Source organism: Colossoma macropomum, unplaced genomic scaffold (genome assembly GCF_904425465.1).
Source record: "Colossoma macropomum unplaced genomic scaffold, Colossoma_macropomum, whole genome shotgun sequence".
NCBI lineage: Eukaryota > Metazoa > Chordata > Actinopteri > Characiformes > Serrasalmidae > Colossoma > Colossoma macropomum.
In genome coordinates, this window is record NW_023494787.1 from 22992688 (window position 1) to 23020363 (window position 27676).

Genomic DNA, 27676 nt, shown 5'->3' on the forward strand with positions numbered 1-27676 from the left:
GTTGTGTGTACTTCCGTTACAGACACGCAGCACACCTCAATCTACGTGTTTAATCAAATGGTTTCAAACAGTTGGTCAGGTGTGCCCCAGTTTGGCTGTAACAAAAGCCTGCAGCCACACCGCCCCTGTGTGGATGAGACTGGACGCCTCTGCAAGGTTTCGTCCTGATGGGAGGTCCTACCATTGTCGTCCTCGTATTGCTCACTGATTTCTGATTTCTGTAAAACTGCGTGTTGCAACGTCAATTGTAAAACAGTCGTTTTAAAATATATCATTAATTTGAATTCTAGTCCTCGTTTTGCTTCTCAATCTCCATCACTGTCCAATGAGCGGACGACTTGTGAAAATCATTTAGCCAATAGTAACACAGGAGGGCGGGTCTTTCCGGAAAACGGGCGGTGAAAAAATTGAAGCGCTTTAGAGGTGGGTTTCTGTTTCGAACGTCACAGTAAACGTAATTCCGGTTTGAAAAGAAGTTGTCAAAGCGTCGGCCATCTTGGCTCCTGTAGCACCTTGAATTAAATTAAAAATAACGCCGAAGCGGACTACTCTACGATTTCAGAAGGCAAAGTGAGTACAAAAGTAAAACGTGTGGGTCTGCTTATGTTCTCTTGTTATCGTCTGTAGAGTTTACGTTAGGCTGAGGTCATGCGAGAGCCCTCGGCCAATGAACGGCCTCATCCAATGATTGTTTTGGAGGATGAACATGGGCGCCATTTCCCTCCTCGCTCTCTGAGGCGCTTATTGGTGGCTAGTGGAGAGGAATGGAGGCGGTCGGGAAACTGGGCACTACGGCCCGGCATTTTGGCTCTCGTTACCATATGCGGATACTGAGGTGTTTGGTGCACCTTGAGCCCGAATGGCGTTAGTTTCGCAACTATCACAGCCCTTAGAAAGCTTGATTGGTGGAATCTAGTCCGAGGTTTGATTGGTCTGAAGGACAGATCCAAACGTAGTCTTTATTGGTTAGTATGTCTTTACAGCGCTTTACAAATATTTTAGGAAACTTTGGTATAGGGCAGGTTACCTCGCCGTACGTATGGCTCCTCTTTTAGCGAACATCATAGAAGACATTCGGCCTGCTGATAATAGCGAGCATTGTCTCCAAAGTTTCAGCGGCTCGTGTTTAACACCGTGTCCGTTCCCGCTAATTTAGCCGCTTTCACTAATTGTGGCTGCATAGGCTCAGACTGCATGCTCCTAAGCCATAAGCACACTTGCTTGTATTTAGGGTCGATGTAAGCGTTATTAATGATCAAGTAAACAAGTCTTGTGCCAAGGCAAGCACATCACATAGCCAATGGCTATTAACCTAGCTCTTGTAAAAAAATCAAAAACCCAAACTATTCACCAGCATTCAGAAGATATAGCTATGTAAAGTAGACCCTCAACGTAACTTAGCCCTTCAAATGTTGAAGTGAGTTTCATTTTAGTGCATAACTAAAGTAGCTACAAGTTCAATGTTACGTTTGTTTCTTAAAACAAAATAAAACTACGTAGCTTAGCTAGCTAATTCCTACTGCAGTAGCTAACCTGCCCAAATAAATAAGTTTAAAATGCTTATCCTACATGTGCTTTCATGTTTTAGCAGTATGTCTGTATTGCGGACTTTTTTTAATAGAGCATTACTGACAGCATACATTATTATTATTAGTAGTAGTAGTAGTAGTAGTAGTAGTAGTAGTACTATTATTATTGGTTTGTTGTTGTTATAATCATTGTTTTTAAAAACATTTCTTACGTTTAGACCCTACTTTGATACCGAGTGTTCAGAAGATTTAGGTTAGTCCACAGAACAGTCATGAGGTTGTGAACTGCTCCTAACGTTTCATGTATAGATGTAACTACCACTCATTAAAAGACGAGCTGTCACCTTTATGTAATTGCTGTATGAATGTAGATCAAATATTGCTATATACACCTTTTATGTTACATAATAGTGATACATACCCCCTAAATCTTTGATTGCCAACAGACTTTATAAGTTGTGCGTCTATTCGATCCAAAATAATCAGATGTAGTTAAAACAAGCTCCTCAGCCCAACCTTCAAGCCAGGATTTTGCTTAATGGAAAGCCTTTGCAGTCGACTACAAAAGATTATGTGCTGATCTTGTTTATCTAATAAACTCTGATTAGCCTATTTGCAGTGAATTACTGCCAGTCGTAGCATATGGACTATTAGATTGATTTGTCCTGATTATAAGATGAGATTGATGAATGAAAACTGAGTTAAATTTCACCGTTAATATTTCAGCCATGTTAAACCGCATTACCCAAAGGCAGTAGATGCTGCTGTAACACAGGAAGTGACGCTTCTCTGTGGAAGAAGCAGTTGAGTAGAGTGGCTGACTGCTTTAACGGTAACCTTGTGTCTTATATCATTGGCACTTGAGTGGTCAGTTTGGCCAGACTTAATGTTCTTTTACTTCTTCTTAAGTCCATAAACTGTCAATGTTTCTGATTTTGCTTATATTGCGAGCACATTGAAGGAATTGTTGTGAGCAATCTGCTGTGTGTGTGTGTGTGTGTGTATATATTTATATATATGTATATTTATGGTCCACCTGAGTGTAACCCTTGAGGCCTTCTAGGCATTCTTGATTTCTGTGAAATAAAAAATGCATGTCTCATTTTTTCTTCATTTTTATTTAATGTAATCATGCTGGGATTGAAACTGCAGGAATACTCATATTTCGCTGTTAGGTTTTGGCTGGAAACAAAAGGATATCCATTCAGAATTTTTTTGTTTTTTGTTGTATCTAGGTGGATACAGCCACATGGGACCTGGACTAACTTTTCAGATTAACCATTAATATAATTGGGAATGCACAGTGGCATCATCCAGTTATTCCCAATGGGTTTGAGGGAAAAAGTCACTCTAAGCCTTCTGGCAGTCATAAATAGTTAGGAAATAAGAAACGCCAGTGACGGCTCTATACCACAGATCACTGTGAAACTACGTAGAAGGTAAAATATGTTAATGTGTCTGTTACAGGCTTTAAATAAAATGTGGGATGTCTTTGTTTGTTCTAGAGTGGCCAGAATGTGTTTGTGAATCAATGGTAGCCTAGCACTAACATACTACCAGAATCCCACAGGGGCCCTAACAGAGATTAGTATGATCAGAAAGGTGAGTTTTCTTGAGTTTTGACAATTATGGCCCAAAACTAAAGGCCAAGCTCTAATAGTCACGGTTTACCACTACTTATACCCACCTCTGATGGTGCAGTTTTAGACCCAAATAGTGTGGGAGAAAAAACTGATCACTGACCTCAGCAGGAGTCGAGATGGTGTTGCAGGTAGAGAAAGCTGCCATGGCGCTCTGGCCAGCTGTTCCCATAATCTCCTGTGCCCTGTTGCTGTGTAATCATTTACCAGTGTACTGCTTGTCTAATACACTTGAAAACAGTAACGCTTTGCCTCCGTTGAGCTCTGTGGTGACCCACTCTTTTAGTGTCTGTACATTTTATACCTGTAAAACTTAACCTCTATTCGTACCCTTTATCTCTGCCCCTCCCCCATCACTCCCTGACTATGCAGGTCTGTGCGTTTCCCTTTCCTCTGTCTAGTTTCTCAGAACAGTAGGGATTTGCTGTAATGACAGGAATAACCTTGAGGTCATTCCACCATCCCCTGCATCCTTTAGAAGAAAGAAAAATAAATAATCCACTGCTTTTACCTGTTCTGTCTTCTTGGTAATTGTCCGAGTGTGTTCTGGTCAGCTTGTTTGTTTCAAGTTTGAAATGTTGAAATTTTAATAAATATTGCTTGCGTAATGGTGCAGTTCTGCATGTGATCTTTTTGTGTGTTTTTCTTGAAATAAGGAGTGCGCGGGCTAAATTGGTAACACAGGCTTTCCAAGAAACATGCTGCTTGAACTGCGACATTCTGTTGTGCTTGGAATAACCTTCATTGAGATGTGTTAATTTTTAGCGCTACACAGTAACAATTGTGATGCAGAACAGCATTGATAGTAAGATGGTAGCCTTTTCTGGCTAATTGTGTCTGTTTTGGTTAGATGTGTTTGTCCATTCCTGCATTTGACAGCTGTGACTGTATTCAGGCTAAATGACTTGAGGTAATCTCTGCTGGTCAGTATTTTTCCTGATGTTGAAATGGCAGAATGTCCTGCACGTAACGTTGTACTAACATTTTGAACCCTGCCAGTAAACTGCACACTCTCTGCAGCTTTAGTGCACAGATGTCCTTGCACACGTATGTGACTGCAAATCTGCCCTGTATGACATTCCACTTTAAATCATCCGGCGACAGCATGCGGCATGTGCTTTGACGCTCCTCTGAGCCAATGGCTGCTCTTGAGGCGATTTGCATCACCATTCAGTCGGCCAGTGCGCTCCTCTGAGGGGCGGGCTCTAGAGACATTTTGTTTGACATTGTAAATAAGCAAGGGACAGTTGTTAGTGGAACCAGTTGTTCAGTCCAGCTCCGTTCAGCTACTGCAGGAAGGGAGATTTGCAAGGAGCGAGAGAGTGTTCAGAGGCTAGCAGACAGAGACCGTCCTTCGCCCTTGTTACGTCCTTTTTTTCCCCCCACTTTCTCTTTTTCTGTTCTTTTCTCTCTGTTCCTTTTTTCATTCCCTGACCCCTATCCTACTGCTCAAGGTAACTTAAAACAGGAAGTTGACTCTCTGTGAAAAGGGGTGGAGTGGAGAATGTGTGAGGTGGAGTTGGAATTACACAGCCTGTGGACAGTCAGCAGAGCCAATAGAAGCAAAAACGAGTCGTTTCTGATTGGACGAGGACAGAGGAATGGGTGGGATGTGGAGGAGAGGCGGACCGTAAGTATCGTGTAGCAGGCTAGATTGATTACTTTCAAGTGTTAAAGGGAAAGCAGGCAGGAGATTTTTGTCTAGGACTTGCTCTGCCGATCTACTGTGTGTATCTCTCCCACTGTTTCTCTTTCTTTCTCTCTGTCTCTCTCACTTTCTTTGCCGTTTTCCCCCTGTAACTCTGCTCATTATGAAGATGGGGTCAGCTGAAAGACAAACACCAGGGTTGCCGGGCAGAGACAAACTCCGGCTTTAGAGGACTCGCTGGGAGAAGGAATGGAAGGGGGCTGTGTGTTTAGTAAAAGGGGGGGTGGCGGCAAGGGGTGTGTGTGGAGGAGATGGGGCAGTGAAGGGGGAGGGGAGGGGTTGAGGAAGGGGGAGGTAGGTTATTGCTTTCCCCTCAGCTTTGGGCTCGGAGCGCAGCGCTGGACCGCCTGCCCCATACAGCCTTTTGTTTGCTCCTGGGACAGAGAGCCTGTAGACTAGAGACACTTTCTCTGTGCACCTCTGAAAGAGACTTCAGCTCCAAACATCTCTCCTCCTGTCCTCGTCTCGTCCTCTCTCCGCAGTCTGCTGTGCACTATGAAGGACATGGGGTAAGTGTGACAAAGTGCATGCAGGCAGTGCTACAAAACAAGCCTGTATATGGTGTTGGGTTTTCTTTCTTGTGCTTTGTCTTATTCTTTTTCTTGCTGTTCTTGCGCTTGCTCGCGCTCTCTCTCTCTCTCTCTCTCTCTCTCTCTCTCTCTCTCTCTCTCTCTCTCTCTCTCTCTCTCTCTCTGTGTAGAAATAGGATGCTTCCTCTGTCCTCCACCACGCTTCCCCTCCTCCTTTCGTCCTCTACTTTCCCCCCTCAGTTTAAGTGACTTTTTTTCTTAGTTTTTCCAGTGAAAGCTAGTACACTCTGTCAAGCATATGAATTTGCTGCACCTGTGCAAATGGTTGACAAAACTGTGTCAGTGTGCATTAGAATTGGTGTACTTTTTCGCCTGATCTTGTTTAACTGTTGGTAGAGAGTGATGGATAGTGGATACTCCTAATGGCCTTTCTGCACGTTCTTAAGTTCTTTTTTATGTAGTAGAGTAGTTTTTGACTTTGAAGGCAGTGGGAACGAGTCTGCTGCATCATTTCTTGTGTTTGTAGGGCGGTACGGGAAGGTAGCGAGTGTCTGGCTGCACAGGAGTCCGGCTTCACCTTCAAGGCCCAGTCCTTTATGGCTTGTTTACGCTTTCCTGACAGTGATGTAGTGCAGAGGACAAATATGGTGGTAGGGTCTAGGGGACAAACTTGAGCTGGTTCTAAGACTGGCTTTAGAGCTGGTTCCATGAGAGAGATGCTGTGGCAGGCACTTGTCTTCGCCCCATCGTAAGCCCTGTTGTACATCTCCAACCGGGTACTTTCTCCTCACTTAATAAGCCTTAAACGAATCTGTAGTCCACTGCAATTTCTGTTCCCCTTCTAATTGAAAGTTTCCATTGGTGCCTCTGACAGTGTAGCGTCCCAAAGGGGGGAGGAGAACTAAAAATAGCTCAGAGTTGGAGCCCTCACTGCCAAATCCCACTGCGATTTGTTGTTTGCATGAGATTTGAATATCATTTGAGGCCCTTACTGCACTGTTGGAAATGTGGACATAAAAGTAAATGAAAACAAAAATATGTAATGTAGCAGCGTTGCAAGTGGCAATAGTCTGCCTAAAGGTGACCTTATTTACAGGTTCTTTCTTTTGACCCAGGCACACTAGGGCAGGACACTTTTTCGCATGGGTATTTGGAAAATGTCATTGCCGAGGAAGACCAAGTTTGCACTTGCTCTGCTTTTTGCTTTGGAGCTAGCTTTAGCTTGTTGTACCTTTCTGTGCTAGCTGGGCCTATTGGCGGATGAAGGTCACGGGAATGTGAGAGCGGCTCCCTCGATGGATCTGTCAGCAGGGAGAGAGCGTGAGAGTGTGAGGACAGTGCATCCCTCATAGGCCCCCAGACAAGAGAGGCCCTTTCACCGTCAGCCTCCGTCCTCTCTGGGGAGGACACCGGCACACTGAGGAGAGTTACCACGGGGTCGCCAAGTGCCGCAGCAAAAGTTCTCTCTTCCCCTCGCTTTCTTCACCCCATCCCTGTTACAATATCCCTCACTCTTTCTCCCTCCCCACCTTGCTGCCCTCCCCCCCTCTGCTATTGAATGACCTTGAGAGATCAGTAACTGTTTCCTGGAGTTGCAGTGAGACTGAACCAAGGGCATGGTTAGTGTGATCGAGCCATTGGTTCACACAGATTACCTGCAGCTTACTGTAACCATGGCTGTTGTCCTGTTGTCTTTAGACGCGCCAAGCTTGGTATCAAAACAAGGAGGAGGTTATTTGTCAGTTAATTTGTAATTCATTACTGTGTGCTGCTCCATGTCTTGTTTTGCCCGAGTAGATGATTAACTAGTCCCAGCAACCGGGGCAGCTTTTACCAACTGTCCTCTGTGTGAGAATGTCACAGTAGTTAATGAATCCTAAATGTAGCTAGACAAATGTGTTTGGTACCCTTGAGGTGACCTTTTTCCAAATCAAATGTTTAGTTTTGTTGTTTCTAAGAAAAGGACATCTTGTTGGATTAGTATATCATGTTTATTTTCAGATGAAGTAAGTTTTGGTAACCACCAACCACTTTGGTAACCACTGTAACCGCTCCATAAAGTATGTCTTAAAATACTGTAAAACATACGCGCTTCCATCCTTTTCTAAATACACGCACCACCCCTTTGCCCCACCCCTTAGCACTTAGATGTCAGATAAGCTTGCATTACTCCTTCATATCTGCTCTCATCAGCGTTCTGTTTTCCTGTACAGAGAGAGAGGAGGAGTGCAGGAGGGGAGGAGGAGAAAGATGCAAGTGTGGGGAGCGGAGGGGGAGGGACAAGGAATGATAACACAGGATATTGAGATGTGCGCACTGGCAACTACATCTCGCTTGTTTTGTTTGTTTTCCCTTCAAGTTAATTTTGAGGTTCCATTGAAAGACTTTAGCAGAACAAAAAAGGCTTATTTTACTCAGAACATAGTTTTTTACACTGCAAGTGACTGTACTTCATTTGCTCCTGTGTTGACATTGTTGATTTATGAGACTCATTATCTGGGAACATGGCAGCTGACTGAATAGATGGGATTTAGCATTTTTGCAAGCTTTACGCTTACATCATCAGAGGTGTATATCTGAATTTTTCATGGGTGGATGTATACCTCCTGGTTTCCAGTTCACACCATGGCCTGTCATCATCGTAGGACACGTCAGTCCTCTGACTTATATGATGACTAGAACTGCAGGAAGAAAAGCTTGGTGAAATATCTTAATACTGTTCAACATAAAACCTAGCCCCTGGCCTGAACCTTTTATGGAGCAGAATTTTAATCATTTTTTGCAGAACATCTGCACTGCTGTTTCAGGACATTCAACTAAAATGAAAAAGCTTCGGGGAATCTAACTTTTGATAATGTCTGCAACTGTATATTCTATGGCTATAAGTAATGGCTTTCTGAGGAATTAAGTATGCTCATTCCAGCTGTGGGCTGTACCATATAATCATAGTAGAGTTGAGGAGAATGCCTCAAGTTACTTGAGGCTGAACTTGTTATTAAGTAACAATCTGAGGCAGATGGTGCAGTGGTGTATCCTGATCATGTCCCAGGTATTTTCCTTTATTCTGTTTTGGCTGTTCCAGGGTTACTTTGTGGTTAGAACGCATGTCATCTTAGTTTAAATAGTTATGCATCTCTGACTTTGTATTCAGTAGTGTACTTAAGCATTCTGTTGTGGTTTTCCTTATGTGCATCATATTCATGCTGTCCAGGGTTTGGGACTTGGGAGCTTTGCAGTAATTTGGCTCTGAGCAGAAGCTGTCAGAACTGTTTCGTTGTGTTTGAGTCATAGTGCAGGGCACCTGCTTCTCTCTTGGCTCTTGAGAGGCTTGAGGCTACCATTCTCTGCCTCCTGCTTCATCAAACATCAAGCATGACGCAAAAGAGCTGTTCTGCATATGGCCTTCTACATAACCCTCTATCACTTTAGACAGTTAAGCTATAATTGAGCTAATTAACAGCACAATACCTCTGTCCACCATTTCCAGTGTGGCCCTTGCCTGCTTGAAATGGAGGAGCACACCTTTGCTGAGGTGCCACTGTATTGCACCTGCATGGAGCATGCTCAGGCTAGCCAGAATGTTCCTGCTGATTCAGCTCCTGCTGGCACCATTGACTTTCTGTGAAGCAAAGGAGTAGCGGTCACTGCCGATGAGACACCCGCACAGGTCAGGAGAAATCCAACACCACCCGGCGCTGCCCAACTTGCTGAAGTGCAAGAGCAGTCATCGCTCGAGAGCAGAAAAAATGCAGACATTTCGCCCGGCTGCTAGTGTTTCCAGTTCGAAGTTCATGGTTGAATAAAATTGTATCTGCTTTCGGTTTTGACGCAATCTACCCATTTGACATCTTTTAATTTAATATGCAGTTAGAGGATATTTTATGGGATGTAGGATAAGTCAGCAACAAAGAGTGAGTAGTCTTGTTCTTCTTAGTTTGGGTTTGTCATGCTTCATGACTGACAAAGGGTAAAGATGGCTACCAATCAAAGCAGCTGGGCCAGCTAAGATTTGATGTACTTCTTTCTCAGTGAAGGATTTGCACTTTTAATTTGCCTTTCCATTTCCTGGGGCTTTGGCGGTAATCGTGCTGTTAGTGCATGGTAATTAGCAAGCTAGTTCTTTTTAATGGTGTTAAGTGAATCGTCTAATTATTAATTCTTATCTCTGACTGGCACTGAGAATCGCCCATCCACATTCACAGTGTGTCCTGCAGGATCTGTCACAAGATCTATGCCTGATGCTGCTTTTTAAAGCTCCTTAGCTTTTCACATCTCCAAAAAACAACAAATAAGAAAAAAACAAGCAAGCAGAGACACTCAAACAGAGCCGGTTTTTAAAGATGCTAGTTCAGATTTCTCATGAATCCCAATGTTTGAGTCTTTAAATCCAATCAACTCTTGTCAGTATTACAGGGACCGGCTCCTTTTAGTACAGTTTCAACCCTGAAATTACACGGGACCTTATTGGCTAGTCAGGCCCAGCTGATACACATGACTTATTGATTTGTAGTTGCCCTAATGCTTTTGGTCTTAATTCTCATTTTGAAAGCAATGGAACTGATGTTGTGGCTGACCATGGCCGTTGTTGTTTTGTGTTGAAAGAATCGTTTCCCCTTGTTCTCTCTTGGGCTTGTGTGTGTATGTATGCAAGCAAGCGTGTTCTAGCAATCATTCTTCACTTTTGTCCTCTCTCGTTTGACCCACATACTGAGGCCACACGGCGGTCTGATTGCTGTGTCGTCTGCACCTCCTCTCTCTAAGCCCTTGGCGCTTTGTCTTGTTATTGGATTATAGCTGAACTGCGTGAGGCCTAGTTGTCTTTTACTCTCTTGCTCCCACTCTAGTGGCACCCCACCCAGCTATTTTTGGCCCTCTCTTTCCTTCCAGAGAGCTAGAAAGAGAAAAAGAGCGAGCGCGCAATGCTGTGTTCCCCAGGAGCACAAGCTCAGACAGGCTGGCTGGACTTCTCAGCAGAATTCCTCTCATGCCATAGTAACCTGCCAGCTTTACTCTCAGAGTGCTGGGCCTGATGGACCAGGCCCATTTGCAGCGTGTTTGCATTTGTGTGTCAGTGTGTGTCTGCGAGTGATTTCTTGGTGTGCACACCAAGCTGCACATTCAAGTGTTCCACGTTTGCTCATAGCCCTAGAAACGCCTTTTACTTTAAGGATTCAGAAGTGTCTTCCTCGCTCTGAGTCACACACAGGAAGTTTGGGGCCCTGTCATTTCTATACTGTAAATTGTTGCTGTATGGATGCCTTTCTTACTTCTTTCCCAGCAAACCTGACTGCTTCTCCTTTTGTCCAGTGTGGAAGCGAGGCTACCGTACCGTTTAGTCTTAACACAGTGGCAATCAGACTGAAAGGCACAGTTCCTCACAATGAATGAACATAGTGGGATGTTTCAGTTGGAAATGGTGTTGATTACATTAGATTATGTGTGATGAAAGGTTACACTCAAGGCTTCATTTTGAAGCCCAACCTTAGAAGTCCTCATGAAATGTAGGTTGCCTTCAAGAAGTTTCTGTCTCTCTTTATAGCAGATTTGGAGATGGCAGCAGACTCATTTGGAGCAGGGGGGAGCGATGCCCAGCAGAGCCTGCAGTCCTTCTGGCCCAGGGTCATGGAGGAGATCCGGAACCTCACTGTGGTAAGGAACACACCCATACAGCTTTTGTAATAGTTTTGTAAAGAAGAGAAGGTGATAAACACAGCGTGATTCAAAAAGATTCATCCGATTTCCAAGTGCCATATTTAAGTCGTCTAGGAACCAATCACATATCAATTGGAAAAAAAGGGTCTAAGAGTTTCTGACTCACTGTGTGACTTTTATTGTGGGGGTACGTTAAGGATTCTGTTTATGTGCCACCACTCCCAACAACACTGGATGATCTCCGAAATCGCATTGAAAGAGCTGAGTACAGTGACACCCGACATGCTCAATCTAGTATGGGATGAATTTGACTGTCGCGTTGGTGTTGTCCGTACAGCTGGAGCAGGTCATATTGAGCACTTGTAAAATTACATAATAAACTTCATTCTGTAATAATTTACAAGTGAAATAAATCATCTTGAAATCGGATGAATCTTTTTGTATCACCCTGTATATACAAATATATATGGAGGGAGTGTGGGAAGTCACTGGAGATTTTTTCACCCATAAGTGCCTCAGCAAGACTCCAATCTGTGATATTAATTCAATATTCATGAGTGCTTCTCTCTGGATATTTACTTTGATAGTTATCAAGGAAGCTTAAGTGTGGATTATCCTGATGTGACATGCTGCGCTCTGTTTCAGAAGGATTTTCGCGTGCAGGAGCTTCCACTTGCTCGCATCAAGAAAATCATGAAGCTGGATGAAGATGTGAAGGTAAGAGCAACTGTGCAACCAAGTTCACCTGTCAGATGGAGTCTCTTCAGTCCTGTTCCTTTTACAACCGGCAGCCTGCTTTTCACTGGTGGTACTGTAATGTAGAGATGCATAGAACCTACACAGAATGCGCGTCTTTCATTCTTTCGTTTCCACTTTTCTGTTGTTAGTGAATTAAGTTATTCTGTCATCACTTATTCTGTCCTCTGTAGTGGTTTTGTTGAGTGTGCTATGAACAGTGTGTACGTTTGTACGCTAAAGGAAATGTGCAAACTAGAATGTACGAAAAACAAGAGGAAACAAGAGGAAATTCTCATGTTTTCCCCCGTCTCTTAGATTAGGTACTCACTGTTTTGTAATATTTTGAAGATGGGTCATATTAATATCATTAACTTTTTCTGCCAGCTGTTCTTCAAACTGCTCTGTTTTGATTTTGCGCTAGTTATCGATCAGGTCAGAATATTGTTTGGGTCTCATCCTGCCCCCAATACTACATGATAGCCAATCAGCACTCACGTGACACACAACTCCACAGATTCGCACAATATGTTTATGTGCATCTTCCCAGTAATATAAACCAGGCTTAAGACCAGACCTGCGTGGGAAGCAGGCATCAGGTCAGAATGCTATCCACAATCTTAAAATAACCCACAGCTTAAAGTAGGAAGAGGGTTAAACTGGAACAGAAAGCCAAGGCAATTAAGAGATCAGCAGCACTGACATGGACCTTGGGGTATGCTTTTGTTTGTGTGCGTGTGTGTGTATACATGGTTCATGATAGTAAGTAAATGAAGACTGCCTTCACTCCTGCCTTAACCATGAGAGAGGATTTGTTTATGCATGTGGCATCTTTTCATTAACCCTCTCCATGCTAACCCTCTGCAGATGATAAGCGCTGAGGCTCCAGTGTTGTTTGCCAAAGCGGCTCAGATCTTCATCACAGAGCTCACTCTCAGAGCCTGGATCCACACCGAGGACAACAAACGCCGCACACTACAGGTTAGTCATTGACCTTTTACCCTCCGATCCTACAGTTGTCCCACAAGAAGTATGCACCTATTGGGCCTTGAATGTTGTTACTAATTTATTGGGATGCATTGGTATGGGAGTTGTAGGCTGTTAATGTATGATATTTTTCATGTATATATCTGCAAATACATAAGGGACTAGGTCCACCAACATTAGCATTATGGAGAAACCTAACACTTATTTCTTTGGGGTACAAATGCAGTAAAATAAATAAAATACAAGTATTTTAGCGCAGTAGCCCAGCCTCAATTAAACATTCTGATCATCTGGCGTACACTAAATATGTCTTTAAATATCAGTTTGAAATATCAGTCAACTCAAAATAGGCCTGTGACTGTTAATCAAGTTCTATAGTAACAGTCCCCAGTGATGGTAAAAACCTGCCGGTTTGGACAGTGTTGTTCAGTTATTGATTTCCTTCATGCACACCACAGCAGGATGCTAGTATTCCCACAAGTAAACATAACTGAACTTTTAAACATGCTGAGTGATATTATACTTTCATATCTTATTTATTGTACCTGGCATAGATAAGATCATTATAGAAATAATGCTCTGACATCTGTCATGACTGTACAAAAAGCTGCATGCTGATTTGTGGCCAAATCAAAAATGACTCTACTACAACTTTTACTGAACTGTGCTTTTATCATGTTTGTTTATTTGACAAAGATTAAGCTTTAACTCACGTTATCACTGTGTCCGCTCCCATGTCCACAGTGTAAGTGGCCAACCCAAAATTACTGGACAAAACCATTAAAGGGAAAAGAATCTACCCAATTTAACCATTTACCGTGGTGGCTTTCCACTCAAATACTGACATCATTGTACATCCCTACTAATATACTAAAGCCCCAGCGTACCTGACTTCTGTTTAAACTGAGCCTTCTTTCTGGTACAACTTTAACTGTATTTTTGTTTAAAGCCATTCTCACATAGTCACAGCTGCAGTACTGATCTCTGACATCAGCTGCGGCCAAATGGATAGAAACTGAGTAACTAGGTCAGAAGATTGTAGTCATCTAAAAAGAAATAATAATAATAAAATAATGAAAAATCCAGAAACTCTCTTAACTACATTCTATTTCCCATATTACAAGCTTTATACAAACTAGTCAGAATTGTTGGACCAAAAAAGCATTTACCTCCTGCTTCGATGCATGTTACTACATGTATTCACCTCCTGAAGATGCGGGAGCCATGACAGAGCTTGCCAGGTTTTGGGGGCAGGGCCCCACACTTGAGTCCTCCAGGGCCTGTCTCAGCTCCATTCTAGCACTTGCTGTTGACTCTAAAAGTGAATCTCCCATGACCCACTTTCTAGAATGCCATTTTGCGTTCTGTCCTGGAGCAGTGGCGAACAACATGGATCTCAAGCTTCTTAGAAAGCTTGGATTTAAATTGTTTGTAAACACAAAACAATGCAAGGAACAATCAGTGTTATGTCACTTGTGTAATTTGTATTAAATTATTCATTTACAGAAATTAAATGTTTTGTTTTTGTTAAAGGTTGTAGTTTTTTTCATGGGTTAATACTGTTTTGCATCAGTAGTATAATTAGGGCTGTAGAGTTTTGAGTCTGAGGGAACATAACATCGGGTACAGCACCACTTGAATATGTAAATTGTATTATGTGCAAATGCACGTTGCTAAGGCACTGCATTTGCAGACCCGGCCTTTGTGGAGGCATCACGCCAATCAGGGTCGCCACGACAACGCTCATCAATAGAACAACTGCGCGGACATGACCCTTAGCTACCAAATATTAATCACAAGGCTAAAAATAGCTGCTGATGTGGGGGGTGACAATAGGGGGTCTTGGCAGCCAATATCCTGTGGAAAGTACCACACAGACAGAGGGGGCAGGGGTGGCTCTGTGAGTGTTCTGGAGCTGAGATGAATTGACATTATTACTGGTCACGTTCAGTCTTGTTCTCTGCTGTCACATATCATTTTAAATGTATGTCCCTAAGCTAGCTAACTTGCTCATTTATTTATGTAGTTATTTAGTTAGTTAATTATACTATTTGTGAAATTTATATTTATATTTGTATGTTTTAATTCTGTTTATATCCATTTGTTTTAAACAAAGTTAATCTTAATAGAGTGCTGGCTGAGTCAGGAGTTGTGTTTTTGGGCTTTCTTTTTCACTCTTTCTCACTCTGTTTTTCAGAGGAATGACATAGCCATGGCCATCACAAAGTTTGACCAGTTTGACTTCCTCATTGACATTGTCCCAAGAGATGACCTCAAGCCCCCTAAACGACAGGTGGGGAATCAGAAAAATGTTTATTACTGTGGTGTTTTTGTTATTGAAGTTTCAGAAATATGAGCTAACTCAGAGAAAGCAAGTGTTCACATCAGTGATCATCTCTGAGGAAGAGGATCCCCATGCAGCACCACTGGCGGCAGCTTGTAGGCGCTGTAAACATCCTTGACTGGAAGCTGGGGGTAGAGAAAAGTGAAGGCTTTCAGTCGGATGTTTGCAGCGTCTGGCTTCCACTGAACATCAGCTCTTTTTCCACTGCATAGCCTGGGCTCAGGCATAGCACCCAACCAACTGATCATATAACAAGCAGACTGCAACACCATCCTGCTTTAAGAACATATGTCAGTCTGTATGTTCCTCCAGGAGATCTCTGCCCTGCTGTAGCACTGAACAGAAACATATCCTGGATGAATCGGGACCCAAAGGACACAGTGTTCTATTGTATCTGTGATTAGCATGGGAGATGTTATCAGATGGACTGCCGCTGCTATCACGTTCATGCGTGTGGCTGTGTGAGCAGGTGTGTAAACATCCTACACTCTCAGCTGTGATACTGTGAAGCTGGGAGAGGGGTGTTTACGCTCTTTGTCACAAATGAATCTTCAGTTTCTCCTGCTTTTATTTGTGTTAATTACTTTTTTGTACCGATTTTTACTGTTTGTAAACGAAGTATGGAATTGTATTATGCAAAGGACTGTCACAATTACTTGTTTAAAAAATAAAATTTACCTTTTCTGTGAATTGGCAGTAATTAATTGGCAATATGCAGCTGATGTTTTGACTGGCTGCTGTATATTATGCCTCATTCAAATGGAAGTCAGAGCTGAAGCATTCCTTATAACTTTAGCTTGAATGGTTGGAGCTAAACTGCTGTAGGCTGAATAGGCGGATATATGTAAACTTGTTTCTTGACCTCACAAAAGCAACTCAAAACAGGCTGCTTGTTTTCCATTTGTGCATAGTATGAACTGAGGAGAGAACGGAACGTTTCAAAGAGCCCATAGCATGGAGAACCAAATGTCTCTGGTTTATTCAGAATAAAAGTTTGATGTATGTGAACTTTGTTTCAAAATGTACCGTTCAATCCCCAGTCCATACAGTCCACATGTGGAAACTAAACTGGAAAGCTAGCCTGTTTTAATTGTGTTTTTGTGATGTCATGAAAACCAACACATTTGCCTACATCTGCCTATTTAGTTGCGGGTAATGTTTCAGCCAAGAGTGCTTTTTGAGCAAGGTTTTAAAGATACAGTAGCAAAAACAGGCTGTTTAATTCTAAGGAAAAGGGGAGATTGGAAAATTATATGTAAAAATGAATTATGACTGTTTTTGGTGAGTTGAGTCACACATCATCTCATGAAAAATAAAGTATAATAATGTAAGATATGATAGCTTTTAAAATTTGAGCAGTTTTGCATGCCACACCAAAAGGCGAGGAAATTTACATTTTTATTTTTGAACGTTTTTAAATAGTTCTGATTACTCAGGCATCAGAACAATACAAAGACTACTCAATTGCTAATATAAGCAATTATGATAGTCCTATTTATGTAATATGTATTTTGTCTGGTTTTGTACATCTTACTGTGTAATGTGTTACTAGTGAATGGCTGTCTAAATGTTGTGCAAGAATGTGAGTGCAGAGCTGGTCAGTTCACAGACTTTGGCTAAGTGTCAGAGTGTGAATGTGTCCACATTGCTCTCACATTACTGTCCCTAGCCATTCCTATTAGTTATTTATTTGAGACCTGCCTCTAGTATTACAGTGTTAAAATAATTTATGGAGATGTAACCAAGTGATAGGCTTTATCTTATATTTGTGTGCGTATGTGTCTGTGCAGGAGGAGGTGCGTCAGTCTGTAACCCAGGCTGAGCCTGTGCAGTACTACTTCACTCTGGCACAGCAGCCCGGGGCTGTACAGGTGCAGGGACAGCAGCAAGGCCAGCAGGTGGCTACACCTACCGCTACCACTCTCCAACCTGGACAGATCATCATCGCCCAACCTCAGCAGGGCCAGGTAGCACACACGTGCACATACACACACGCTTTGCTGACTCGGTAGAGCCTCATTTCATTTGCGCCCACTGTACAAAAACAGCTTAACCCCTTAAACTCAAAAGACCTGTAATTTACATGTCAGTCTATTGTCATGTGTTTTATTATACGGGATATAGTGAGGGTGTAAAATAGTCATGTAAAAAAGTTTTGGTTGGTTTGATGCATCAAAACACGTCAAAAAGTAGACATCAGGGGCAAAATAACATACAAGAAAAATATGAGTCTTTTTAAGAATAAAAGCTGAATATTAAGCCTGCAGTTTAAGAGGTTAATCCTTTGCAGAAATGTAACTGAAGGTTGATTCAATGTTCACATCATGAGTGTGTGTGATTTTTGTCACTATAACCTAAGATGGCATCTGAACTCTGAACAGGAAGAGGTGAAAGTGAGGCTGGAAATAAAGAGCAACATAGCACTATGGATTAGCTGTTTTTTTGTGTGGAGTGGCACTTCAGAGTTTGCCCTTGTAGTCACCTCTGTCTATTCTATACTTCAGTGTGGTGCACAAGCACCTGAAACTGTACCATACTAAGAGGGATTAATATACTCATACACACAAAGCCACACACTTGAGCTCAGTTCATTTTGATCTCCTTTGGATCATTTGATCCACACTTTGTTAACAGTTGATGCCCAGAGGTGTCATTCACACTTTCCTATCAAGTGAACTGCACAGAAGCCGGTCACTCTCTCATCCTCCCCAGTGTAATATCAGTCTAGCGCTCTCTCTCTCTCTCTCTCTCTCTCTCTCTCTCTCTCTCTCTCTCTCTCTCTCTCTCTTTCTCTCGCACTCTTTCTCTCTCTTTCTCTCGCACTCTTTCTCTCACACTCTTTTTCTCTCTCTCTCTCTCTCTCTCTCTCTCTGTCTCTCTCTCGCACTCTTTCGCTCTCTCCCCCTCTCTCTTTCTCTCTCACACTCTTTCGCTCTCTCCCCCTCTCTCTCTTTCTCTCTCTTTCGCTCTCTCCCCCCTCTCCCTCTCGCTTTCACTCTTTTGCTCTCTCTCTCGCTCTCCCTCGTACTCTCTGTCTCTCAGTCTCACTCTGTCTCTTTCACTTTCTTTCTTGATCTTTTGCTTGCTCTTTGGCTCTCTCTCTCTCTCGCACTCTTTTTTTTTCTCTCTCTTTCTCTCTCGCACTCGTTCTCTCTCTCTCTTTCTTTCTTTCTTTCTTTCTTTCTTTCTTTCTCTCTCGCTCGCTCGCTCGCGCTCTCTCTCTCTCTCTCTCTCTCTCTCTCTCTCTCTCTCTCTCTCTCTCTCTCTCCCCCTCCCCCTTTCTCTCTCACTCTTTCGCTCTCTCCCCCCTCTCCCTCTCTCTTTCACTCTTTTGCTCTCTCCCCCCTCTGTCTCGCTCTCTCTCTCGCTCTCCCTCGCAGTCTCTGTCTCTCTCTTTCTTTCTTGATCTTTTGCTTGCTCTTTGGCTTTCTCCCTCACCCTTTCACTCTGTCATGTGCTCATTTTCTCTCTCTCTCCCCGTCTCCCCCTTCATCCCTGTATCTCACTCTTATCTCTTGCTGCCTCTTTCTCTCTTGCTATTTTGCTCTCTCTCTCTATTCATTATCATACCTTCTTTCTTTATCTCTTTCTCTCTCTCTCACTCTTCCCCTCCAATCTTACTGTCTTGCTCCAACCTCTGCTCTTCTTTATATGATGCTACTTCTGCTCCTTCTCTTTCTCTCAGATGTTATAGCCTAATTTACTTCCATTCACTCTTTATCTTCATCACTGTCCTTATTTGTATGACTCTTCACCTATTCCACTCTAGATCTTCTTTCTCTGCTTCTTTCTTTCATTCTCAGCCTATCCTCCATTCTCGTCCCCGCACCACAAACACACACAGACAAATGCATGCACACACACAAGTACTGGACCTCATTCTCTCTCTGAGGATCAGTGCTGCTTCAGCAGGCCTGCAATTCGCTGACTTGTCAGAGCTGGGCACAGTGCTGCTGCAGTCACCTTCTAAAGCGCTCAGGACAACAAGAACAAGCGCAAGAACAGGAGAACGATACGAGGGAGGGAATACAGGAAATACAGAGAGATGGGGGATGGATACAGGAAAGCAGAGATGGAGAAAAGAACCAGAGGGACTTGATCCTAGTGCCATGACTTTGTCCCCCAAAAGAGACATAAATACATGTTGGGCTTAGTTAAAAAGATGACCATTTGTCCAACCCTGTTTCCAAAAATGTTGGGGTGCTGTGCAAAATTTAAATTAAAAACAGAATGCAGTGATGTATACATCATTTAAGTCCTGTATTTAATTGAAAATACTAAAAAGACGACATATCAAATGTAGAAAGTAAAATTTTGTTTTTTGAAAAATATACACCCATTTTGAATTTGAAAAGTTGGGACAGTGGGGCATGTTTATCCACTGTCTTGCATCATCTTTTAACAAGACAAGCGTTTAAGAACTGAAGAGACCAACTGCTGTAGTTTTGAAAGTGAAATATTTTTTACGTTCTTGCTTGATATAGGATTTCAGCTGCTCAACAGCTTGGGATTGCCTTTGTCATTTTTCATTTATAGTGCTAAATGTTTTCATTGGGTGACAGGTCTGGACTGCAGGCAGGCCAGTTTAGCACCCAGACTCTTTGGAGTCATGGAGCCATGCTGTTGTAAGTCGTGCAGAATGTGGCTTGGCATTGTAGTGCTGAAATAAGCAAGGCCTTCCCTGAAAAAGGCTTCATCTGGATGGCAGCAAATGTTGCTCTGAAACCTGTATATGTCGTTCACTATTAATAGTGTCTTCACAGATGTGCAAGTCACCCATGCCATGTGCACTAATGCACCCCTGGGTGCTGGCACTGATAACGATCCGGATGGTCCCTCTGCTCTTTAGGCCGAAGGTCGTGCCATCCGTTATTTTCAAGAAGAATTTCATGTTTTGATCAGGCCACAGGACACTTTTCCACTTCGCTTCAGTCCATCTTAAATAAGCTTGGACCCACAGAAAGCAGCGGAATTTCTGGATCCTGTTTATATGGTTTCTTCTTTGCGTTGTAGAGTTTTAACCTGCATTTGTGGATGCAGCGACAAACTGTGTTCAGACACTCGTTTTCTGAAGTGTTCTAGAGCCTATGCAGAGATTTTTCCCTACAGAATTGTCTGTTTTTTAATGCAGTGCTGCCTGAGGGCCCGAAGATCCCGGCCAGCCAATATTGGTTTTTAGACTCTTGCATACAGAGATTTGTCCAGATTCTTTGTTTTAATGATGTTATATACATAGAAGAGGAAATCCCCAAGTTCTTTGCTATTTTACTTTGAGAAACAAATTGTTGCACTATTTGCCCGTGCAGTCTTTCACAGAGTGGTGAACCCCTCACTGTCTTTACTTTTGAAAGACTCAGCCTGTCTGGGATGCCCTTTTTATACCTCATCATATTATTGATCTGTTGCCAAAGTTCCATGAGGTGTTTTTTTTTTTCTAGCGTTACACAACTTCATCAGTCTTTTGTTTTCCCTGTCCCAGGGTTGAAAACGGGGTTGTATGCGCTCTTTATTTAAACAAGTGAGTGTATATTCTTTTAGTTGCAGCAGTCTCTCCACAATGATTTGTGGATTTACTGATGCATTTAGACTGCAGATTCGGTTGAAGTGGAATTTGATTAGTACTGGCTGCTATCACTGTGCAGCAGTAGCCAAAAATTATATAGTACTAAAATGTAATTTCATGTTTTACATTATGCGGTTATATTTGTTGCTCATATTGTAGCAAAAGCATTTGACTCAGCAAGTTGGCTTTGCCTTTGGTTTGCTTTCCAGGCAGCTAGGTCACCTGTACAGGGAGGAACACCGCAGTGGAATCTGTCACAGTCATGTCAGTGATTTTCTTCCAGATGAAATCATCTGGGATAAGACTGGATTTTCATTCATTCATTCATTCATTCCCCCTCCTCTCCACTCTCCTCAACCAAACTGCAGCTATCATGATAGCTGAGCTTGCTGACATCTATAATCTGTCAATGTGGAATATATCATTTGGTTACATCAAAGAAAGCGATTGTACAAATGGGATTCTGTTTTGGTAGTGCAGGAAATTGATAGGTCAGCTGGAAGCCAAAACTACCTTTTTAATAAAGAAGAGGTAACTAGTGCTGTGTCTGTGTCCCAGAGGATGGAGGGAGAGAGAGAACTGGTGTCAGGCCTTACATGTGACTGTTTCTTCACAGCCTGGTCAGATTACTGCCATGAGTTCACCACTTTCATCCAAATTGCCATCGTCTGTGCGTTAGCCTTCATCAGCTTTCAACTTTTGTTTGTTTTGCGGAATATTTTGTATGTTTATAAACTTTGCAACTATCTCACATGCTTTACATGCTTTCTTTGTTTGTTTTGCTCATCATGAAAGCACTTTATTTATTTGCTGAGTGAATCATTTAGTGTGCGCTTTGCATGTGCTTGTTGTTGTGTAAAGCTTTTCTTTCTCTCTTTCTCCCTCTCTCTCTTCCTCTTGCCATGTTCATCTTCAGGTGTTGCAGGGGACCACCATGCAGCAGCTACAGCAGGTGCAGGTAGCTCAGTCACAGGCTACCCCCATCACGGTAAACATTTCAGCCCCCAAACAGCACTCTACACGTCCCTAATGTAGCACCTGCTCTACCCTAAGGACCATATGCTGTGACCTTTTGACCCATGGTCAGCAAACTGTGCAACTCTGTGACTGTGTTTACAGGTTACACTCACAAATTGTCATTTTGATATTGCACATACTGTCCCATACAGTTGCGCTAATACAGAGGAGAGGAGTTGGTGCAGTTTGTGTGCCAAAGTGTGACGTGTCCTGAACAGAGCAGTTAGTCTCTACACTCACTAAGTATCTTGTATCTGTAGTTGATCTCCTCTTTGCTTGATGCTACACGAGGTCACAGTGGCAGATAAAGCCCAGCTGCTTAATAAATTGCTCTTGTGTATCGGGTGTCCTTTCCTGAAGAGGTGGGCGATCGCCTTTCACGGCCGGGCAGTTGCGGCGCAGGTTTCTCTGCCTGCTGTAAGAGGCCTGGGGTCACACACTTGCCTGACTTCTCTTACCTACTCCCTGCATCAATTTCCTGTGGTTTTTGTAGGACCATTTAGACGGGGGGTGGGGAGCGTGAGGCGTTCTTTTATAGTTAGCATCTAAAGGTCCAGCCAGATGTGATGGTTTGACACTTCATTTGCTTGCAAACTTAGTACCATGTTCGTCACTCATTTCCCCTTCCTTTGTCTTTTCTCTCTCTTTCTGCCATAGAGTGCTCCGGTGACCATGCAGGTAGGCGAGGGTCAGCAGGTACAGATCGTTCAGGCGGCTGCGCAGGGGCAGGCGCAGGCTCAGGCAGCACAGCCCGCAGGCCAAACCATGCAGGTCATGCAGCAAATCATCACCAGCACAGGAGAGATCCAACAAATCCCCGTAAGAGCTCCACAAGCATGCTTATAAGTGTACTAACCTCGTATCTCTATCATTGACTTACATTTTGAAAAGTTTGGATGACTGCTGGACCAATAGCAATGGTCCAAAATTGATTAAAATCTTTTTGCACTTATTAAATGTTTTATAAAGTTACAATTTTGGAGAGAGAAGGTTTGTTGTGACAGTGTGCTTGTAACAGTGCTTCTATTCAGATGTGGGTAGTAACTGGCTATATTTGCATAGATACTCAGATTTTAGTATATTTTCAAAGGATCCATGCCAGGGTCTGACTGGTATGGACAGATTTGTGGCTGATGCATTACTGGTTTTAAGGTGCTAAAAATTCACATTTTGGGTTACCCAGTTGTACAATCAAGAGATTGAGAGTTCAAATCCTGTCTGAAACCAAAAAAAAAGTTGCTTGTTATCAGTGCGTTATCAGCGCTGTTTTCGCTGATGCCAATATAACATCTATACTGACAACCGATAGTTATATTATTGGTCTGTCTATATACTAGACAGGACTTCATTTGTATTTCTAGTAGTAGCATAAAAGGCTTAGCATTTTATTTTAGACCAAAAGGATGCCAGAACCTTTCAGAACAGGTAGATGCTGGGTGTACTGAAGTTTCACTGCGGTTCTATAATGCGTCCACGTTGAGATGGCAAGATGTGCGATAGGGTGGACAGTGACCGTGGACAGTTTTAGCTAAAAATAGCTTTTGATGAACACACGGTTGACTTACAGTTGCATGCATGGTGACATGTTCAGGATGACTTCGTATTGTTCCAAAGGTAGCCTGATTTTGATATTCTAAAATTTCAGTTAATTTTCTTTTTTAATTAACTCGATGTTTCACCAAAAAGGGGTGGTCTTTTAAAGCTTATATCGTTACTGAACATGCAGCAGGTGTCTTCAGTCCATGAAGGTAAAACAGTATGAAGGTTGTGATGTCATGGTTTTCAAAGGTCACTTTCTTAAAGGAACAGCAAATTAACATGTTTAATTAGCTTGATATTTTTATGAAAATGGCAAAATGAGTAATCAAAGTACCTAAATTATCAACAAACTTCTTCAAAACCTGAAGACCACATAGCAATTTTTGTTGTAAAAGGTGTTATTTAACCAGAAAAAGTCGTTTACTTAACCATGTACCTCATTGGGCATGTCAAAATTCTTGTCTCCACATCAAAGAAAATGAAATAAAATGTATTTTAAACTGAAGGTTAACATGCCTATATGTTTGTAATGTGTTCATTCTGAGTCAAATTTGAAAAACTAATTGTTTCACAATGTTGTAAAAAATTTAAATGACTACGCTGAAGACACCAAAGGAACATTATATTGATATTGACTCAGAAGTCAGTTTTTGGCAGCTACTTTAACTTCTTCTTGAGTCATTATTTAATTGAAGTAGAAACACCTTTTATTTGAGCATGGTACCCACTTCTGCTTATTTATTCTCATTTATCATTTTTAAAGTTTTGTCAGTCTGCCCAAAGAAAAGAGTGAAAGATTAAACTAATAGTAAATTGTTGACCCTGTTGAGCTAGCAAAGGATCCAACAGCCTGTATCGTCAGAGTTAAAGAGTAGAGATCATTACCTTAGAAACCCGCAAAGCAAGTGAGGCAGAGGTTAGTTGAAGGTAACAGTGTGTGCTCATTGTCTCCCCCTTGTGGTGTTGTCCTTGCAGGTGCAGCTTAACACCGGCCAACTGCAGTACATACGCTTGGCTCAGCCAGTCTCAGGAACACAGGTCGTTCAAGGACAAATACAGACACTTGCAACCAATGCTCAGCAGGTAAAAGATTTAATTGTTAAGTGAAAGCCACTTACCAGAGTCTCTGTTTTTGTAAGACAGTAATAGTTTTATTTAGAAAAATAACTGCTATTTCTTCCTTTATTTGGTTTGACCTCTATTAGGCCTGCTACTGATACCTCAATGGAACAGACTGTTCCAATTTGAATTACACTATATCATCTGTTCTATGATGATACCTTGAACACAGAATTATCACTGTGAGATAAAGACCGCTTTGCTCTTTCTGTCTGCTGGCAGATATCACAGACAGAAGTACAGCAAGGACAACAGCAATTCAACCAGTTCACTGATGGTCAGGTAAGGCTCTTGAGTGACACTGCCACTGATGATGATGATAACTGACATAACACCTTTCATACATTAAAATTCTGCTCATAGTGCAAAAAAAAACAGAAAATAGGAAGCAAATTGAATATTGAACAAAGAACAGTTGTCATTCATTCTTGCCCACTATTAAAGTTATGTTTTTGTTTTTGCCAGTGCATCTTGGATTTTTTTCCACTAAATTGCAGTTTTGTTGTTTGTCATTTTCACTTTTTCCTCTCATGCTTTGCCTTGTCTCTCTCTTTTCCCTGCAGCAGATGTACCAGATCCAGCAGGTGACAATGCCAGCAGGGCAGGAGCTGACTCAGCCTATGTTCATCCAGTCCACCAGTCAGACGGCCGACAGCCAGGTCACTACGCAGGTCAGCGCAGACTGAGGCTCTTCCTGCCAATCCGGTCACCACCAGCGCAATAACAACACTGCTCCAGACCATCTGAAGGAGAGGGATCCCCACCGTCAACACCTGTATCAACACCCACATATCCCATCCAAGCTGCTCACAGCTAAACAAGCCCCCCCCATCTTTCTAGTCCTTTTTCATGCAGGGTCATGTGTAAGGCATTTCCTAATGGTGACCAACACATCTAATTGCTCTAATTACACTTACCCTCACAAACCTGAATCTTCAGCTTTGACTTGCGTACCGTCCAAAATAGTTTTCCTGCTTAAACTGTTGGGTTTGTTTATTCAGTTTTCAGATTATCATGTTGTGGCAGAAGGTAACTTTTCCTTTTGTCATGTTATTTCTCTTCAGTGCTCCTGACTATAGCCGTGGGGTCATTCTTGTTAGTTTAGTTCACTCTGCACCCACAAATGTCTGACGACACGTTTGCATCCTTTGGTCTTGCTGTCATTAAGTAAGAGTTGCACAGGCTAACTGAGTGCCATTCTCCTGCCTTCAGCCAGTCAAAAAGTCATTCCATGGACATATTTCTCAAAATGTGCAGCTGTAATTGAGGCTGTCTTTTCAGACTGGTTGACAGGAATGGTGTGTCTATTCATGGTTTAGTTTTCCAAAAGATATATGGAAATGCAAGCATCACCTATAAAATGACGAATAGTTATTACGCTGTGAAGCGCCTGGGTGACCCCTGGTTTACTTCTCTTCATACATATACTACAAACGATCCGGTCTTCCCCACAGTGTAGTTAGAGCATGCCCTTGTTGCATCAGTCTGATTATTTGATGAAGGCGAGGGTAGAAAGTTGTCTTTTGGTTCTGGATTCTGACGTCTTCTCTGCCTTCAGTGTTTACAGTGACAAGGCCTGCAGTAACCTGCCTTTAGGCTTTATGTAGTCTTGAATAAAGCTTAGCTTATCTCCTGGCTCATGTTTATTTTAAGCCCATCGATCATGACTTCTCATGTGTAGACTTCAAACTTAATGACAAAGCCATAATCTACACATCCTGTACACAGTTATCTCTGTAGTTTGTATAATAACTGTTTGTTTGTAGTTCACTTTTAATTGTACTGGTTCTGTTTTACCTAGTATCTTGTAAAGTTTTCATATTTGATAATGTGATACTGCTGAAAGGGCTTCTTATTGTTGGGTTTTCTACATGCAGTGGTGTGCGCATGCGTGAGTGTGATTGAGCGGTTCAGTAAAGGGTGTGTCGTCCATAGGCATGTGAGTGTGATGGTGTGTGTTCTCTCCAGTGTTTGATGTTGTGCATTAAAGCCTGTCTCTGGACCAGATGTGAAAAGACGTCTTTCCTCTCTTTCCTTCTCTTCACTTCTGACTGTGGAAACTGCTCCGTTACCCCTTGTACAAACTATTTGTTGTTGAAATGATACTCTTTTATATACACATTTTAAAACCAGTTGTAACAATCAAATGGATTTTTGAATGAATTTTTTTCGGATGTTGTCACTCTGTTGTATTATTTTTGCATGTAGTTACAACTGCCAGTATGATATGCAATACTTAGGTACGTTGTTTTTTTTTGTTTGTTTTTTTTTAAAGAGAAAGGTTTGTGAGAAAATAAAAAGTGAAAACTGAAGATGATTGTTTTATTTTACTGTGAGACAGATTGAATAGGTTTAGCCCATTCTCCCTCTAATAATACAGTGGATAAGTACGTGTTAAAGACTAATGTGGAGTGTTTGTGTCTGGATCATTCATCAGCGCGTCCCTGTTGAAGGGCAGTATTTCTCCTTTGTCACCACACGGGGGCGCCGCCGTTGTGTTTTGTAAAGTTCAACTGCTCAGTTCGCCGGATACCAGCGTGTTAGAGCTAATCGGGCTTCTTAGTCCCTGACTTGTTTTCAAGTCGGATAAGTGTTAAATGGAGCAACTGGATCACGAGTTGGTGAGACCTCTAAGCTCACAGATCAGCCTGCGCTCTTTATCCCGCCTGAATGCGAAGAGGAAGAGGCGATTACGGAGGAGCAGAAAAGTAGAAGAGAAATTCAGGGTTGAAAGTGCAAGTAACGTTTCATCTCGACAGAAAAATGTACACAAACAATTCTGCCAGTTAACCCTTTCTTTTTATAGTAAAAATAAGCCTTCATTCTTATTCAGTGGGTTTCCCGTTTCGCACCCGTTTGCAAACAGCTCACGTTTCAAAGAGTCGATTCTGAAGTAAACAACAACAAAAAAAGGCATAGAAAGCCTTTGACTGTTCAGAGTCAATTTTCTCGATTCCAGAAAATCAAGACACAATAAAGAGCTGGCAAATTAAGAAGTACAGTATGAAGTGCATAACGCACCATTAAGAGCGGTATGAATGATAAGAGATGGCATTTACTAAATGTGTTACCGCATCAGCTGTTTTCAGGCTCACCATCGAGGTCAGTTTAATTATATGAGCACAGCGGCTTGGACAGCTAATTAACTAGCAAAATTCGGTAACGTTGCTTTGCTAAACTGATTTTCTTCTCAGTTTTGGAGAAGCAGATGTGTCCGCAGTGGTGAAGTTTGCTGTAAGTCAGTTTTTTTGTTTTTTGTTACCAAATATGGTTTTGTTTCAATTTTTCCTAAAGAAAAGCACGGCCGGTCTGG

At 42.2% G+C, this 27676-nt stretch overlaps 1 protein-coding gene across 11 annotated transcripts; it reads left to right on the plus strand.

Moving 5' to 3' along the window:
• The first annotated feature begins 441 nt into the window (after positions 1–441).
• On the plus strand, positions 442–25724 carry nfyc (nuclear transcription factor Y, gamma). Of its 11 annotated transcripts, none has more exons than XM_036566491.1 (11): positions 442–570; positions 10947–11056; positions 11705–11776; positions 12662–12775; positions 14979–15074; positions 16916–17092; positions 21605–21676; positions 22363–22524; positions 24220–24327; positions 24586–24645; positions 24927–25724. In XM_036566491.1, exons 2-11 carry the CDS (start codon positions 10958–10960, stop codon positions 25047–25049), a joined length of 1083 nt encoding a protein of 360 aa, XP_036422384.1. In that variant the 5' UTR covers positions 442–570; positions 10947–10957; the 3' UTR covers positions 25050–25724. The 11 variants fall into 11 exon arrangements, with proteins under 11 accessions (XP_036422384.1, XP_036422392.1, XP_036422387.1 ...); XM_036566499.1 differs by having other exon boundaries at positions 11708–11776; XM_036566494.1 differs by having other exon boundaries at positions 10950–11056.
• The last annotated feature ends 1952 nt before the right edge of the window (positions 25725–27676 follow it).

Bases quoted from the DNA above. Each gene is read 5' to 3' on its own strand.
- nfyc (XM_036566491.1), top strand. From the start codon at position 10,958: ATGGCAGCAGACTCATTTGGAGCAGGGGGGAGCGATGCCCAGCAGAGC. The intron at 17,093-21,604 runs GTAGCACACACG...GTTCATCTTCAG, and splicing joins CCCAACCTCAGCAGGGCCAG to GTGTTGCAGGGGACCACCAT. The intron at 24,328-24,585 runs GTAAAAGATTTA...GTCTGCTGGCAG, and splicing joins TTGCAACCAATGCTCAGCAG to ATATCACAGACAGAAGTACA.